The sequence below is a fragment of the Poeciliopsis prolifica genome, unplaced genomic scaffold, assembly GCF_027474105.1.
Source record: "Poeciliopsis prolifica strain line A6 unplaced genomic scaffold, Auburn_PproV2 SCAFFOLD149, whole genome shotgun sequence".
In the NCBI taxonomy this organism is placed as follows: domain Eukaryota; kingdom Metazoa; phylum Chordata; class Actinopteri; order Cyprinodontiformes; family Poeciliidae; genus Poeciliopsis; species Poeciliopsis prolifica.
In genome coordinates, this window is record NW_026562524.1 from 293842 (window position 1) to 311988 (window position 18147).

Here is an 18147-nt window from a genome sequence, read left to right on the forward strand (position 1 = left end):
CTAGTCAAACTGAGTCAACCAGGTTTCCTGTTAATGAAACTCAGATTTAATGGAAAATCATCTGATTATGAAAATATTCTGTTATTATAATTCTGTTATTATAATTCCTCCATCTTCATTTGTCTCCACAGAACCATTTCCAGTCTGGGCCAAAGTTCTACTGGTTCTACTGGTTCTACTGGGTCTAGTTGCTGCTGCACTTTATTTCTTGTTCCATTGGAGTCCAGGTGAGTCTCTAGAACTACATTACCCATAATGCCTTTGGTCAGTGTCTGTTCTCCTCCAGAGCAGGACTGAAGAAAGTCAAACAGGAAGGGGGAGGGACTACTGTCAGTCTCAGACCTTATATGGAAATGGGACCATTGCACTCTGGAAGTGAAGGGGGCGCTGTTTCCTATATTATCCTCCCATTTTTATGTATTGTATTTGATCTCTCTTTTATTTACTTTAGTTCATAGTTTTAACAGATTCTGTAGCTTTCTGTGTTCAGGTAAATCACCTGAGTGAAGTTGGCCCCCCCACCTTCTTCAAATCAGACAAAATTGGTGTCAATCAACTCGGCTGCGTTTGTGCTGGTTTGTGCAGCAAAAATTTTCGTTTGTGCTGGTATCATTCTGAAGATATTCAGAAAAATGTTCTCCAGGGGTCATCAGAGGTCAACCACTCCCCTGGCCCTACTTTAACCCTATTTGGAAACATAAATAAATTTGGTGTCAATCAACTGTGCTATGTTTGTGCAGGACATTTTTAAAATATATACTGGTATTACAAATTATAGCACTATAAACTATTATTAGTAATATAAATAATAAGGTAATCAAAGGTCAACCAGCTCCCCTACCTTGTCAAGGTAGTCAAACTATCAAGGTCTGTGCTGTGCTTTCTGTGACAGTGTTTCTGTTCAGAATGTGCTAAAAAGTACAGAAAAAAATAAAGCTTCCCATTTTACCTAATTTGAAGAAGTTAGGGGAGCTACATCCTTAAGAAAAAGAAAAAATATGGAGTTTTATATTTATTTTTTACAGAACATGGAATATCAGCACCAGCAGGTTTCTGGTGCATTGTGGGTCAGCGGCTCCTGGTGCATTGTGGGTCAGGTCTCAGCAGTTTCCTGCCTGACTGGGGAGAGGAGTTTGGTGTGTTGCTGCAGGCAGCAGCTGGTTCCTCTTAGACATGGACTCATGTCTCTGTCCTCAGAGTCCTGCAGGAGACACAGAGTCATGTGACCATCAGAGCTGCTGCTGTCTGTCCAGATCATCTGGTCCTCTGTTGTCTCTCAGTCCAACAGGTGGAGGTGGAACCAGGGAGAAGTCTATCAAGCTGCCCTTGAAAGTCCCACGCTGCCTCTGGTTCTGTAAATACAGACAAGCTGTGGATAAAGTGGAGTGGAAGGATGAAGACGACAGGACGGTCCATGTGTATCAGAACGGTTCTGATCAGCCTGGAGAACAGAACCAGATCTACAAAGACAGAACCGAGATGGATGAAACCCACTGAAGACTGGAGACCTCAGTCTGACTCTGTTGCGTCCCAGAGAGAGAGACAGTAAGACGTTCACCTGCAGAGTTTATAACAGGAATGGAGACGAACTGATGAAGAAAGACATCTGGCTAAAGTTCAAAGGTCAGTGGTTTAAATCTACTTTTAGAGGAACTGTTTGCATCAGAACCAGGTCCATCTATTCTCTCTGTTTGAACTGGGTCGGTTCTGGTTCTGGTCGGTTCTAATTGACATTTAGCTGGTTCTGGTTCTGAACCATTTAACCCCTGACCTCCATCAGAACCCTGGATCCCTTCAGAACCCAGTAGAACCAGTCCTCAGAGGTCCAGAACCTGCAGGTCCAGGTGAAGGTTCTGGATCTCTGCTCGGCTCCAGAACCAGCTGGGTCCAGTAGCTCCATCAACCTGACCAGAACTCAGAGTAGGCCTGTCACGATAACAGATTTTCTGGGCAATTAATTGTCTCAAAAATTATTGCGATAAGCGATAATATTGTTTGAAGACCTTTTTACATTGATTTAATGTAAATTACATAATAATACATGTGATTTCCTGCCAAAGACAGAAACACTTTACTTTCAAAAGACACTTAACACTGGGACTGATACACAAAATAAATAACACAACCAAAAATAAAATAGATTCTTAGTCTCAATTTACAATAAATGAATAAAAACTAAACAACATGAAGCCAAAATGGAAATAAATACTGCATTCAACCAAAAGAGTGCAGATTATGAAGTCTGTATAGTTTATTGCCCTTCAGTGATAATTAGATTTAAATAGAGAAGAATCCGACTGAATGATGCAATAGTTCAAACTACAGGATTTTTTACCCCGAACGACAATCTTAGAGATCCATTGTTGGACACAACACGGTTCGATCGAACCGTTTTAGCTAGGATTCTGTCGGCTAATGTGTCTCTCAGGTTTTGGTAATGGGCCGACATTAGATGGTGCAGCGCGCGCTGGGCATTAGACTAAGAAATAAGGAAGGGAGGGTCAGTGGAGAGCACTGGAGCTGAGCCTTTTTTCATTCAGTGTCATCAACAGTAAGAGATGACACGATATAGCCGATAATTAAAATGACATCGATAGTTTTAACTTATCGTTCGATTAATTGGGTTATCGTTTATCGCGACAGGCCTAACTCAGAGCTTCTTGTCCTTGTGGACTGAAGGACGTCCTGATGTGGGACAGAACCAGAACCCAGACAGAACCGGCCCCAGTCCAACTGGACCTTCTGTCTCCAACAGAGGACAGGAAGTTCTGAAGTTCTGCTTCCTGTCCTCTGCTGGTCTCCAGGGCGACGTGTCCTCGTCTCTCTGCCAGTCTGAGTCCAACTGGAGACAGACGGGACCAGAGTCCAGCTGCTGCTGGGGACAGTCTGCAGCTTCCTGCTGTCCTCATGAGGACATTCTGTCCACCTGCTGCTGGTTGGACTCAGCAGAGACACCAGTGGAGACTGGAACCAGACTGGAACCAGTCCAGCATGTTGGACTGGTTCCAGTCTGAGGAAATGTCCTCAGAGCTGCTGCTGTCTGTCCAGATCATCTTGTCCTCTGTTGTCTCTCAGTCCCAAAGGTGGTGGTGGAATCAGGGGTGGAGTCTGTCCTGCTGCCCTGGAGAATCACAGGGAGTCTGGATGGAGACGTTAAGGTGGAGTGGACGGACGGAGACAACAGGACGGTCCATGTGTATCAGAACGGTTCTGATCATCCTGGAGAACAGAACCAGATCTACAGAACCAGAACCAAGATGGATGAAAACCTGCTGAAGAATAAAAACCTCAGTCTGACTCTGACATGTCCCAGAGATGAAGACAGAGGGATCTACACCTGCAGAGTTTATAACAGAGACGGAGACATGCTGATGATGAAACAAGTTCTGCTCTGGGTCAAAGGTCAGTGTCTTAAAGGTTCTGATTGGTTCTGATCAATACTGATGGTTGTCCAATTAGAAGGTCAAAGGTCAGTGTAATGAGTGATGAAGCTGAGGAAGCAGCAGGAGGAAGAGGTCCAGGACAGACGGGACCAGAGTCCAGCTGCTGCTGGGGACAGTCTGCAGCTTCCTGCTGTCCTCATGAGGACATTCTGTCCACCTGCTGCTGGTTGGACTCAGCAGAGACACCAGTGGAGACTGGAACCAGACTGGAACCAGTCCAGCATGTTGGACTGGTTCCAGTCTGAGGAAATGTCCTCAGAGCTGCTGCTGTCTGTCCAGCTCATCTTGTCCTCTGTTGTCTCTCAGTCCCAGAACAGGTGGTGGTGGAATCAGGGGTGGAGTCTGTCCTGCTGCCCTGGACAATCACAGAGAGGCTGGATGGAGACGTTAAGGTGGAGTGGAAGGACGGATACAACAGGACGGTCCATGTGTATCAGAACGGTTCTGATCAGCCTGGAGAACAGAACCAGATCTACAGAACCAGAACCAAGATGGATAAAAACCTGCTGAAGAATAAAAACCTCAGTCTGACTCTGAAATGTCCCACATTTAGAGACACAGGAAGATACACCTGCAGAGTTTATAACAGAAACAGAGACGAACTGATGAGGAAACAAGTTAGTTTGAAGGTCGAAGGTCAGTAGTTTAAATATATTTTTCCAATAAGCCGATTGGTTCTGATCAATAGTGATGGTTTACTAATAAGAAGGTCAAAGGTCAATGTGATGAAGATGAGGAAGCAGAGCAGGAGGAAGAGGTCCAGGTTGTTTCTCCCAGCAGAACCTTCTGGTTCTGGTTCTGGTTCTGTTAGTAGGAGGAGATGAATCAGAGGAAATAAACAGGTAAAAGAGGAGAGAGAGCAGCTGGAAGAACAACCAGGAAGGTGGAGAGAGAAACATCAGAGCTGCAGTCGGGTTCTGGAGGTTCTGCCTCCATCTTTCTCCACCCAGACAGAATCAATCCTCCTCTGATTCTGATCAATAAGTAGCATTGATCAATACTCTATAGTTGGGCTTTGTCCTGTAATGGACGGGTTGCCAGTTCTAATCCGGCTCAGTCTGTCTCAGCTGTTGTCCTTGGACTAGACCGTTCTTCTCTGTCAGACTGATGCTAATGTCTGGTAGCCACCAGAGCAGCTGTAGCTACTGCAGCAGCTCAGCACCTGATTGGCTGAATGAGTGAATGCAGAGAGAAGCTTTGGAGTCGTCTGACTTGATCAGTTCAGATCCATTGATTTATTGATCAACATCTGGTTGATGCTGCTGGATTGTGTCTGACTGTCCTCTGTCTCCTCATCAGGGAGATTCCAGGTCCAACCAGAGACACCAGGACCAGAGGACACCAGGACCAGGAGCAACTCTATTGATCTGCCTCTAATGGGTGATCAATCAGTCTGATCAGGTTGATCATCTCTGATTATTGATCCAGTCAGACTTTGGATCAGAGCCGATCTCAGTGAAGGTTCTGATGAACCAATAGAGGACACTTCCTGGTCTTCTGGTCCAGTCTGCAGCCGGTTATTGATCACTATTGATTATTGATGACAGAATGAAGGAACTGAATCATTTCTGCTGCCTGAGGAACCAGTTCATGATCCATCAGGAGGAGAACTGTTCAGTTTGACCCAGAACCTCCTGATCATCATCATCATCATCATTATCTTCATCATCATCATCATCATGTGGATCTTTAGTTTCAAGCTGCACTGATTGTAATTTTCTGGCCGATTATAAATCTTTAAATCTGACCTGCTGGTTCTAATTTTGGCCTCGTTTTCGTCTGAAATGTTGCTACATAGAGGAAGAAAGTTGCTGAGTCGGCAACAGACAGTTAACTGCAGACATTGACCTCTGACCCGGTGGGCCGGTCTGTCAGTCAGACGTCTCTCTGATGAGGTCAGAGGTCGATTTCTAGACCTTCACAGAGGAAGATAATTTCAGCTTCGTGTCTAAATATCGGCTGATCGGCTGAAAGGAAACCAGATGAAATGATTTATTGTTTCGCCTCGTTTTACCAAAGAAAACCTGGAAATATTTTGTGTTATGGAAAGTCCAGTTATTGCATTTATTAATCTTTATTACATTATAATGCAGACAGATTATTCTAGTCCTGGATTATAATCTGACTGAAATCATCCTGCAGTGTCCATTTGGTTTCTGTATGAATCCTGCCTTATTAATGTTTTCATTGTTAATAATAGAAGCTTCTTTATTTCACTTTTTATTTTAAACATAATCTGATTATAAAACTGAAGACCTACTAACACCATAAAGTATTATTTTATATAAAATCCAGAATTTGAACAGATTTCTGTTCAGTAAATGTTTTAATTTCTGACTGAAATATTTTATTCTCATTTTATTCATTTGTTACATTTTTGCTTTAATGTTACTGTGAAAACCTCTGATCTCATTTATTACCAAAAGATCATGAAATAATTTGATCACTGATATAATTAATCAATATATTTAGTCAGCTGAAGCTCTAGAATGAGTTTTTCTATAATGTTACTATTTACAGTGTTTATATTCTATGCTTGTATATCTACTATAATAATCTTTCATGCTTGTATTTTTGATTTCTCGTGAATCTTTAGATTAATATTAAATCTTAAGATATTAAATCTTCTCGTCCCTTTAAGGCTCAGTGAATCTTCCTGGTTTCTCAGTTTTTCTTTGCTGGTTTTATTTTCAGTCGGGATGAAAAAATGTTTTTATTTTAAATCTTTATGGATGTTTCCTGAATCTGCAGAATCAAATTGATAATCATTTGAATTATTGATCCATTCTAATTTTCGCTCAGCTGATCCCTAATAACAGATGAACTGATTGGTACTGAAGGTTAATCAATACTTATTTAATCATAAATATCTATTCACTGGCTGAATCCATGGCATCAGGGGAGCTCAAACTTTTTAAACCAACATCTACTTTTTTTCTCACCAGCCGGCTGAAGAACATCTCCAGGATTAGAGGACTAATGTCTCAGCCAGATCTAGAGAAACTCATTCATGTGTTTATCTTTAGTCGCATTGATTATTGTAACAGCGTCTTCACAGGCCTGTCCAACAAATCAATCAAACAGCTGCAGCTGTTTGATTGATTTACCTCATGGCATGAAGACATAGAAATTATAAATTAAACCCTATTGACTAATTTCTATACAAATATACATCAGTTATATCAGAAATGATAAAGTGATAAAACCTAATGCAGTTTCTTCCTCAGTGAGATTCTGACACTGGGAGCAGGTTACTGGTTTCTCAGTCAGAAGCTGGTTGCAAACCTGAGGCCAGCAGGTGTCAGTTGGTTATGGTGGATCTGAAACTTGGTTTGATGACGTCACTATGCGAAACTACAGGCTGATAGGAGGAACCAAAGAGCTCTGCAGAGGTAAAGGCAAATCTTCTGAATTTGGGATATAATTAATGTAATTTGACATAATTATTGTGGTAGAAGCCCTTTGTTTGTTAAAATTTAATCAAATATATTTGTCCTATTTGACGTTTGTTGTGACGTTCACTGCAAACGAACGAGGTCATCAGTCCAAGTTTGTTGTTTATTGAATGTTCAGAAACTCCAGCGGCTGTGATGAACCACAGCGACGGAAACAAAGGTAAAATAACCCGAACAGGTGATCAACTCAGAACCTCTCGCACCTTTTTACTCTTTTTCTCTTTATTGTTAAGCACACCCGTTGCTGTGGCAACCGCCTGCGCCCCGCAAGCCGAGCAAAGATTACGTTAAAAACGTTCAGTCCGTTACGATATCAGGTTTCCAGGCTTTATTATTATTTAATGAAGCTACAAACGTTTTGGATCTTAGTGAATATTTTGAAAAGCCTGTCAGAAGAGGAAGTGCTGCTCTCAGCGTCCTGCAGAGATCCACTCAAAACCTGATGCAGATCGACCGGTTGATCGCGATCAACGTTTTGGGCACCCCTGATCTACAGAGTTTATATTAATATATATAAAACATCTGATTTTCAGACCAAATCAGATTCCAGGTTTTATAGATTTTTTTTTTTTTTTAATGAAATATTTTCCAAATCTTTGTTTTCTGTATTTATTTATTTCATCATTTCATTGATTAAATCTGAATCCAACTAAATCCAAACTAAAATCTTCTGGTTGGTTCTGAGATCCGACAGAAAAACCAAAAACATCCAGATTTTTCCCAAATTAAATCCTCAAACAGAAACTTTATAAGTTTTTCATTCTTTCTGTTTGAAAATGTTTTAGTTTTTAATCTCATTTTATTTGTTTCTGCAGGTTTTGCTCAACATTTCAGCTAAAATGCCAGGATGTGCTTCATAACAATAAAACATAATAAATTGTTGTAAAAACTTTCTTCTGTTGTGTTTGAATTCATTTTATTGACTTTTTCTTGCAGCGACTTTTTTAAATCTGGTTTTTAAATCATTTTATTTTTCATCACACTTTAAACTGCAGAGTAAAATATCTCCAACACTTTATTATTTTATTGATTTCAGGCTGATTCTGTTTCCACTCAAACTTCAGAATAAAAGCTTCTGTGAGTCTAATGTTTCTGTTCTTGGTCATAATTTATCATTTTACTGAGATTTTCACAGTAAAATCCTTTAAATTTTCCTTCATTCATGTTAAAGTCATGAACTGAACCAGTTTGATGTTTTGTTTCCCATCAATAATCAAATTCAGTAAAAAATTAAATACATGTTGATGTTTGAACTTTGACCTGCCATCGTTCCCAAGAACACAAACATTTTTATTATTAACTTATTGTTCTTATTAAATTAATATGGTTTGAATATTTACTTAGGATGTTGAATGCTTATAAAAATAATCATAAGATTATTTTTATATATATAATATTAGCCAAAATAATATAAATGACTGTTTAAATAAATCACCAATAGATTAATAGTAAATATAAACAGTAAATAAATACATGTTGTGAAGAGAAAATGTTTATTTGTCCTACATTAAAATGTTTATCTTTATTCAGTGTTTGGTGGAAAATATTATTTCACTGTTATTTTATTAATGTGGATAATCTGCCTTCCTATCAGGCTATAAGCATGAAGGCTACATGCTAACCAATGCTACATGCTAACCAATGCTACATGCTAACCAGGGCTACATGCTAACATGCATCAGAACCTGCAGCCCAGAGGTGGTTCTGACCCAACAGGCTCTTTGGTTCATTTAAATAATGAAATATTGTCCTGGTTTTTATTTCATTATTTTTTAATTGGCCTCCAGGTGATTCTGGACCAGAACCAGAACTGAACCCGACTCCTTATTGCATCAATATTTTGGTATTAATCTGTAAAATATCAGCATTTTATAGAACTTTCTTTTGTCTGTTTGATTTAAAATATTAAATCATGTTATGATCAGTTACTCACTTCTTGAGTTCTTAACTTTTCACCAAACATTTTTCACTCTTGCGTATTTAAATCACATGTTTCCAGGTGAAAGCAGGTCAGTTTAACTTCCTGATGTTCCTCACAGCAGAGCAGCAGGTTGGTTCTGGTTGGACCTTCACATTCAGTTCAGGTTCTGCTGGTTCTGCTGGTTCTGACCGGATCCTGGTAGAAACGGAGCCGTTATCTGCAGAACGGCTCAGAGCTGCATATCACGGCTTGCTTGAGTTTTTACCAAGTTAACATTATTTTACCTTATAAAATGTGATTATTTGAATCTAGCAGCAGTTTTCAGATCATAATGTAAAACTGAACCACATCAGATGTGAGACCTGAAACCGTTTAGATTAGTTTAAAATGGATCAGAACAGGAATAAACAGAATCAGGTTATGTATCAGGTTATGTAAATAGTTACAAAATGTTTGTTTTCAGGTGTAAAATGAGAAAAGAGTTTTAATCCATCATTAAATCTTTATTCCATGTGAATCTGATCTAAAACCTGTTAACAGAAACAAGCAGAGAACAGAAACTGATCCGAAGCATCGAGGTTCACATCTCTTCACAAACCCACTTTATGCTAAACGGCCTGCCATACCGGAGCCGCCCTGCCGAGCTGAGAGGAGAGAAAACAACCATGACGTCACCGTGAAACATGGACATGTCTCTGGTTCCCATAGAAACACAGAGAACAACATCCGCATCAAGCAACAAACTGGAATCTGATCCAACATGAACCTCCTTTAACATCCAGCAGAGATCTTCAGACTTTAACTAGGACATAAAGACGGACAACGCCCAGATCTCCGAGGAGCTCACTGCGCATGTCCGGGTTCTGCGCTTCTTGGAAATCACGTGACTTCAGTAGAAATGAAACTGAGTTTATTTATAAAGTTTTCTTCATCTGATCTGTTGAAACTCATCAGGTTGAATCTGGAAGCAGAAAAAACAACCAACTGGAATCTGTTCATGCTGACGTCACTGGGACCAGTTTAACGTCACTGGGACCAGTTTAACGTCACTGGGACCAGTTTAACGTCACTGGGACCAGTTTAACGTCAGAAACTTTAAACTGGATTAAAGAAAACTGATGTAAACTTTCATTATTTACATTCTGCTTCCTGTCGGATCCAGATTCAGATTATTAGAAAGTAGTAAACATGTGACGTCATGTAACGGGATCCTGCTGCTGCAGTCTTCCCATGGACCGATACTGCCACCTTGTGGCCAGAGATGAACACTGCGCCCTGTTGTTCTGGAGGATCTCAGGGTTTAATGGTTTGAGCTTCCAGTGAAAAGTTTATGCATCAAACTGGGAATAAAAAACCATCAGGATGAACTGGTCTCTGATGTCACTCCTTCAGAGGGGGCGGAGTCTCAGGTCATCATCAGGTCATCATCAGATCATCATCAGGTCATCATCAGGTTTATTGATGGATTATTGATCATGGTTGATCAGACATGATGCCTTTAACTCACTGATGGTTGATGGTGGAAACATGAAGGATTCTTAAAGCTGCAGCTCAGAGGAACCAACTGGATCTAAACCAGTGAAATCCTTCAGTCTGATCCAGGCAGAGTCACTGGGAGAACTGGAGTCCAGATCCACTGGGACTGGGCAGATATCAATGATATCAATGATTGATCATCAATTTATCATCAGACAGGAATTATCCAAGTTTAATCAGTTTAAAGTCGCCTGGTAAAGAGTTTTGGTCACTTTGTAGGAAAATGTTGTTTATTGTTTATTTTGCTCTACAGAATAAAGTGAAATTGATCTTTAAGACAATATAAAGACAGAATAAAGACAGAGTAAAGACAGAATAAAGACAGTAAACAGCCTGGCAGAGCTAAGACTGATTAGATCCAGTTAACTCAGAGATGAACTGGATCCAGATTGAACATCTGAAGGATTTTAAAATTGGTTTGAATCAATCCTGATCAAAATAATCCATTAAACCTCCAGAACAAAACCCAACAATCCTCAGGAATAAAACTTCTGGTTATGATTTACATCCAAATCAACATATTAGAGACATTATTAATAATTTTCTATAATCTCTTGGTTCTGATTTTCATCCTCTGGACTCAGATATTTGATTCATTGTTTAGAACCAGAAGCTTAAATCTGATTGAACCTTTAATTTATTTCATTCATGAAGCAAAATTATTAAATATCTGCATATTTTCATGCAACTGAAAGACAAACCAGGCATCTCTGCATCCTGACAGTCTGCCAGCCTTCATCATCATCATCATCATCATCATCAGAACAGAGGTTCTGTCTGGTTCTGATCCATCTCGTCTTTCATTATTTAGCTTATGCTAACTAAGCATCACTGCATGAGCCTTTCTGTTAGCAGGAGCTTCACATGAAGGTCACATGAGCAATGACATCACTTCCTGTCCAGACCTGATGAACGACTCCTGGCTTCAGTGAGAATCATCTGTTCTCCATGTTGAGGTTTTGATGTTTGAGGCTGAAGAATCAATGAGATTCATTATTAATACCAAAATGCAGCTGATCCATCTGACATGCTAGCATTAGCAGCTAACAGACAAAATGGCTCCCAGGATCAGTTTGTGATCTCCTTTGTTCCCTCTATCTAAGCTCCGCCCTCAACAGGAAGTTCCCTATAGCGTCACTTCCTGTAACATCAGAAACGTCATTTCCTTTAGCTTTAGCTTTGCAACTAGCTAAAAGAGATAGAAGGAAAACAGAATTATTTATTAATAATAACACTTCAATAATTCATCTTTGGAATAAATTCTTATCTGTAAGTAAAAACACAAAGAAAGTGAATTTTTATATTTTCTGTTTATTTTTTTCATATAAACAAAAACAAAAATCTGCTTTGCTCTATAAGTTCAGATTCAACAAAGATCACAGAAGAGAAAGAATAATATTTATGTAAAAACTGAGCTGCATGTGAATCAGATGAGATTTGACCTTTGACACGTTGTTTAGCTCCTCCCACCGTCAGGTCAGGTGACCCTCTAAATCTGAACTCTGTAACATGTGACTCCTGTTATCTAATATAATCTGTTTGTATGATTTTCATTGTAAGTCAAAATCAAATGTATTTAAATTTAGTTTAGAAATCAGAAAACATTCTTAGATAATCCATAAAACTTGAAAGAAAATCATAACTTTAATGTTTAAAGTTATGATTATCTGAAAATGTTTCTGTTTTTTTTCTAACAAACTGATGAAACCAGAAACTGAACATCTGGATTAAAATAATTTCTATAAAATGTTTTTACCAATAAAATGACTTCATGCTGTTTGATGGATTTTATTCAGGGATTTCAAAAAGCTGAATACAGACACAGGCCGCACTTTTCAGATTGTTTATAAAAACATTTTCAAAACCATCATTTTCCTTCCACTTATTATGCAATAATAAAACATAAAATAGTTCAAAATAAATGTAGGTCATTTTTCAGCAGCTGCATTTTGTGATCATTGATTTATAATTGATTTATTTTAAAGGAACATTTCAAACATTTTCCAACTAAAATACATTTCTAAAAAGTTGTTCTTGTGGTTTATTTTTAATTTAACAAATTAAGACAAACAGAATAAAAGTAAAGAACCAACAAAACCAACCAGAACCAACTGGACCATTTATCTAATATTGATGTTCAGAGACTCTGAATTTAACATGAACTAGTTTATTGCAGATTTCTTTAGATGAAATCAATAAACAATCTGAAGAATCTGCTTTGCTTTGACACCTTGAGAGATTTTTATTTTTTTAGTTTTAACAGGTTTGTTCTGCGGTTTCAGTTCAGTTTTTCTCACCTGCTGCTGTGAATAAAAGTTTCCACTGGTGAACCACAGACAGAGAAACAGAAACATCATGTTAGCAACAAGCTGCAGAACCGCAGCTTAAACCAGTTAAACATGTTATACTGGTTAAACTGGTTAAACAATGGATCTGCTGAGGTTTTCAGATGTTTCCAATAAAAACAGTGAATTACTGAAACATTAAATACATTCATTTGGTTCAATATTCACCAGGAGTTGATGGATGGTTCTGTGCTTTAACTAGACCGCTGGCGGTTCCTGCTGGACCTGGAGGATTACCTCAGGGTGGAATAAACTACTTTTGGTTCTGGTTTGTGATCTGAAAAGAAAAACATGAAATTAAACCAAACTGAAGCTGAACTGCTTTGGTTTGTAGGAGAATCGACTGGAATGGAAACGATTCAGTTTATGAGTCTGAACTGAAATGACTGTAAATAAATAAACCATTTATTTTAAGCATCATAGAAACATCATGTTATCTCATTTATTCATATGTTATCAATATGAATAAATGAACTGAAACTGAATCTATAATCATCTCTTGATTTTTCAGGAACTTTCCAGAATAACTGGTTGGTTTATTTTCAGGCTGTTTCTTGTTGGTCCTTCAGTTCAAGCAGCTTTGATGCAAATGTTTTATTTTAAAGTTTATAAATTCATTTATTATTATTAATAAGAGCACAAATCAGACGCACAATGCTTTTATTTTGAAAAAGGAAGCAGCAGTTTTATAAATCTGTATAAAATAATTAGATTTTCTGCCTTTCTGACTGAATCCAGTTTCATTCTTCAGTGTTTTGTTTCCATTTCAGATGAAAGATCTGTATTGATTAGTGATCAGTTTATGTATTTGGAGAAGTTTTACCTCTTTTGGTTTCTCTGATGATGATCTGTCCATAACTGACTTCATCTGTCGCCACCGTGGAAACCACTGCAGACGGATCAATTTCTGAAAAATTAAAACAATCGATATGATCAGCATTAACTCACTGAAGCTTGTGATCAATACATTTGATAGGTTTATCAATAAGCAATCAGTGAATTGTTACTTAAAGTATTTCAACTGTTAATATATTTTGGAAACATGTTTATTGATCATGTTTATTGATCATGTTTATTGATCATCATATGTGATCAGAAGCTGCTGTGTGACTTCTCTCTATATTGTTTTATAAAACATCACCAGGCAGATAATCAGGAAACAATAAATCAATATTTGGTCATTAATATCTGATGATGCAGCAACATAACATAATATTTTATTCAAATGATGAAATGACCAAATCAAAGCTGCAGAGGTCAAAGGTCAGCTTTAGATTAAAACTAAACATAAAGTTTTATTGACTTTAACATATTTAAAATGTGATTTTATTATTATAGTTTAATGTTAAATAATATTTAAATGTAAACTTTACTGCTAGACGTTTCTCCTCTTTCTCTTCAGTTCTGCTGAGAATATTTAATTTACAGACATCATGTTATTATTTATGATAATTATCATTTATATCTCTGGTTTCTAAATGCATTTAAATTAGAATGAATTCAATCATAAATGGACAAAAGTCCAGTTTGTTAATATTCATCCCATAAATGATCAGCTGATCCGTCACCATAACCGAGGAAACTTTAACTAGACCAGAAGGTTTTTGGTTTCATTCATACAGGTCTGAGTCCTTCAGTCGTTATGAAAATGATCTGTTTATAAAATGACTTGAAAGAAATTTGAGTTTGTAATTTGAAGCCTTAAAATTGCCTCTGTCTCTTTAAGAAGCTCCTAATCTTTCCTTCATCACAATGCTCCTCCATGATGCCTCTGAAGCTGTTTAAGGAGCATTTCTCTGAGCTCCTATAACCAGCTCAGCAGTTCCAGCAGGTGTTTGCTAATTGCTGCTGGCTAGTCTGAAGGAGCTGCTCTGGAAACTGGAGCTGAAGGGAGGAGCAGCAGCCAGGGAGGCGGGGCTTGGTCCGCCCAGGTGAATGGCTGCCATGGAGATAGTGAAGGAACAATCTGTTTTGGATGAAGGAAAAACTTTATAATATGATGTGAAGCTAAAAATGATTTTATATGATTCTTTCAATAGACTTTGGTTCAGGACTGAAGCATAAAAACATTTTGTTTATGTGAAGCTTCCTGTTGTATCTGTGACCAAACAGCTGATATGAGTTCATGAGACTTATGATAAAATCAATCTGTGGTTACAGTTTGAAAGGTAATCAAAGATCTGATGGATCAGATGAATCCTGATCCATCTGATCATCTGATCATCATTTGTTTCCATTCACTGGTCAGAGGTCAGAGGTCAGAGGTCAGCAGGTTTTCCGGTCAGGTTTGTGATTTACAGATCAAAACCTTTGATTGGAAACATGAGAGACTTTTAATGTGAAGTTTCTAAATGATCATGTCCTGCTTTCTGCAGATCAGGAGGCGTCGGCCTCAGCTCAGCGTATGTTCTCCTGTTTCTCCCATTTTGAAGAGTTTTCTTGTTGCTTATGAACTGCATTAAAGTTTGTAGTGAGCAGAAACACCAACCAGCAGTTCAAGGCCTTCAGTTGATCTGCTGATGCAGCAGCTGCCCTCTGACCTTCGTCTCTCTGGTTCCCTCAGGTCAGTGCGCTGCCTTGCTCACTAACCGGAGGGAACCTGAGACTCGTTCCACTGAGGCCTGAAGACCTGAGGGTCTTTAAACGCCTCCTGATCCATTAGAGCAATGGAAACACACCAGTAACAGAGCACACCGCCCAGTAGGAGGCCGACTGGGTTAACGACTAAAGATATGAAGTTCATAAAGTTAATGACTAAAGGTTGATGTTTGCTGAATGTTGCTGCAGTAAAACTCAGGCCTCTCGTTCAGGTCTGGCAGCCAGGAGTGCCAGGCTTTGTGGAGAGCAAGGTAAGTCATGAGAACATGTCTGACTCTCAGCAGCGGAAACCACAAAGCATTTCACCTCTGATCACTCGATGTCACACGTTCACATCAAAGCCAGACGCAAACAGTTTCTCAACAGAACCAGCAGCGACGAGTCCAAACCACAGAGCGACAAACCGCTGAGGTTCAACACTGCTGCTGGCCACATCGCGTGAGAAGGTCACATGACCAACTGCCCGACAGAACCGGGTCAGAACACCGAGATACTGAGTCAGTAAATAGAGATACTGGATCAATACATGGAGATACTGGATCAATAAATAGAGATAATGGATCAATAAATAGAGATACTGGATCAATAAATAGAGATACTGGATCAATAAATAGAGATACTGGATCAATAAATAGAGATAATGGATCAATAAATAGAGATACTGGATCAATAAATAGAGATAATGGATCAATAAATAGAGATACTGGATCAATAAATAGAGATACTGGATCAATAAATAGAGATAATGGATCAATAAATAGAGATACTGGATCAATACATGGAGATACTGGATCAATAAATAGAGACAATGGATCAATAAACACCAATAAGTCAATAATAACTTTATTAATGCTTAATATTTTTCTACTGGTGAAAATTTAACCTTAATGAGAAATAAAACTTTATTTTATTTTATTTCTGTTATGTGGAGAAAATCCTATGAAAATATTAATCAATGGTAAAAATAACTTATTGATCGAATGTTTGAACTGGGATCAGTTCAGTTTAAAGAACTTTCAGCTGATTTGATTCACTGAAGAGAAAATATTGTGATTTCCATTGGATCAATATTGCAGGATATCAATAAAGGTAAAGTTTGCTATTGATCAATTGGAGCCTCATCAGTTGCAGATGTTCAATCTGCAGGAAAATGTTTCTGATTTTTATTGATTATCAGGAAAATATTCTGGATCTTTTCTAGGATCTGATGAGGAAACAGAGGAAATATTTTACCAACCAGAATCTAAATATGGTGGGAAACCAGCTGATGAATTTAGTTAGATAACTAGTAAGAGTTAACATGACCTTTGACCCTCAGACTGTTTGACTTCAGTTTGTTTGTTCTCAATATGAACATCATGAAATATGGAAAGATCTGAAAGACACATCAAGTCCAGATTATAGAAATTCAAGATAAAATCATAGTTATGATCAATTATGATCAATTATGATCAATTATGATCAGTTATGATCAGATTCTGACTCTGAGAAACTAAATGATCCAAAATGGAGGATCCCTGGAGGAGTGAAGATCCTCCCAGGTTAAACCGTCTTTAATGTTGTGATGGACCAGCGCACAGACGACCAGAACCAGAACTTAACTGGTTAGACTGGAGAAAAGACTTTGGATCAATTTCTGTTGGAAATGGATCCAGATTGAAGATGGAGGCTCAGATGTTGGAGGAGTTTAGAATACTGAAGCCAAAATCAATCAATCACATTGATTGGAGGCAACACCAGCTTTTACCACTGCAGGTCAACTGGGACAGAACCAGTTAATCCCAATCCCAGTCCAGAAGATCCCAGAGGAAACCAGAACCATGTTCTAATCTCTGCTGACCTCATGACCTCAGTAAAGGTCAAAGGTCTTTACTCAGCTGTATGGCAGGCAGACAGACTGCCTCCATCAGGGAGGTCAAAGGTCACTGGAGACCCAACAGAACACAGAGACCCATTTCACTGATAGCAAAACATCCCAAAGAGATCTGAGGAAATGTTCTGATGAGACAGGATGGATCTCTCTACAACAAGTTGGATCTAAAACCAAAACATCGTTTCAGAAACTTCAGATTCACTCTGAGACGTTTCTCTGAATCGAACAGAAGCTTCACCACACAGACCTGCTAACCAATCAGCATCAGAGTTCAACTGATGCTGATTGGATCTGATAGCCTCTGATCCAACATGGCTGCTAATCCAACATGGCTGCTAATCCAACATGGCTGCTGATCCAACATGGCTGCTGATCCAACATGGCTGCTGATCCAACATGGCTGCTGATCCAACATGGCTCCTGGTTGGTTCTGTCTGGTTGCAGTAAAACACTGAAAGCTGTGATGCTGGAACTCAGTCGTTCTGCAGCCATGAGGTAAAAACTGAGGTTACAAAAACCCAGTGACCTTTCCTGACCTTTAGAGTCATTAATGTTCATCATGTCAGGAATTTGACCATCATTTTCATCAACATAAAGTGAATTATTTCTGCGCATTTTACAGCTCCAGATGCTGGTTGTGACCAGTTAGACCAGTTAGAACTGGGAGGGATTATGGGTAATGCCCAGGGGTCAAAGGGCACAGGGCCCCTAAAACCTGGAGCCCAAAGTGTCCCTCACACTGGGTCAGTTCATCTCTTTTTGTCCATTTGTATCAAATTCAGCAGAATCTATAATTTAGATCTATTTTTAAATGTTGTGGAGTTTTAAACAAAGTTTGGATGAAACTAAAGTATTTATAGCGAGGGCCTCAGGGCCCCGGGGCCTCAGGGCCAAACACTCTGCAGTTAAAGGTTTATTTTATATAATATTATGTAAAATGTTCAACACACAGAATCTCTGATGGAGGAAAAACGTT

The 18147-nt window shown here is 38.7% G+C and overlaps 1 protein-coding gene across 1 annotated transcript; it reads left to right on the forward strand.

Moving 5' to 3' along the window:
* The first annotated feature begins 1513 nt into the window (after positions 1–1513).
* Positions 1514–4840, forward strand: LOC129355879 (myelin-oligodendrocyte glycoprotein-like). Its single transcript, XM_055025501.1, has 3 exons — positions 1514–1623; positions 3750–4079; positions 4743–4840. Exons 1-3 carry the CDS (start codon positions 1593–1595, stop codon positions 4838–4840), a joined length of 459 nt encoding a protein of 152 aa, XP_054881476.1. The 5' UTR covers positions 1514–1592.
* Positions 4841–18147: the final 13307 nt, after the last annotated feature.

Excerpts from the sequence above, each read along its gene's own strand:
- LOC129355879 (XM_055025501.1), top strand. The coding sequence starts at position 1,593 with ATGAAGAAAGACATCTGGCTAAAGTTCAAAG. Across the intron at positions 1,624-3,749 it reads CATCTGGCTAAAGTTCAAAG|TCCCAGAACAGGTGGTGGTG; the intron begins GTCAGTGGTTTA and ends GTTGTCTCTCAG. Across the intron at positions 4,080-4,742 it reads AGTTAGTTTGAAGGTCGAAG|GGAGATTCCAGGTCCAACCA; the intron begins GTCAGTAGTTTA and ends TCTCCTCATCAG.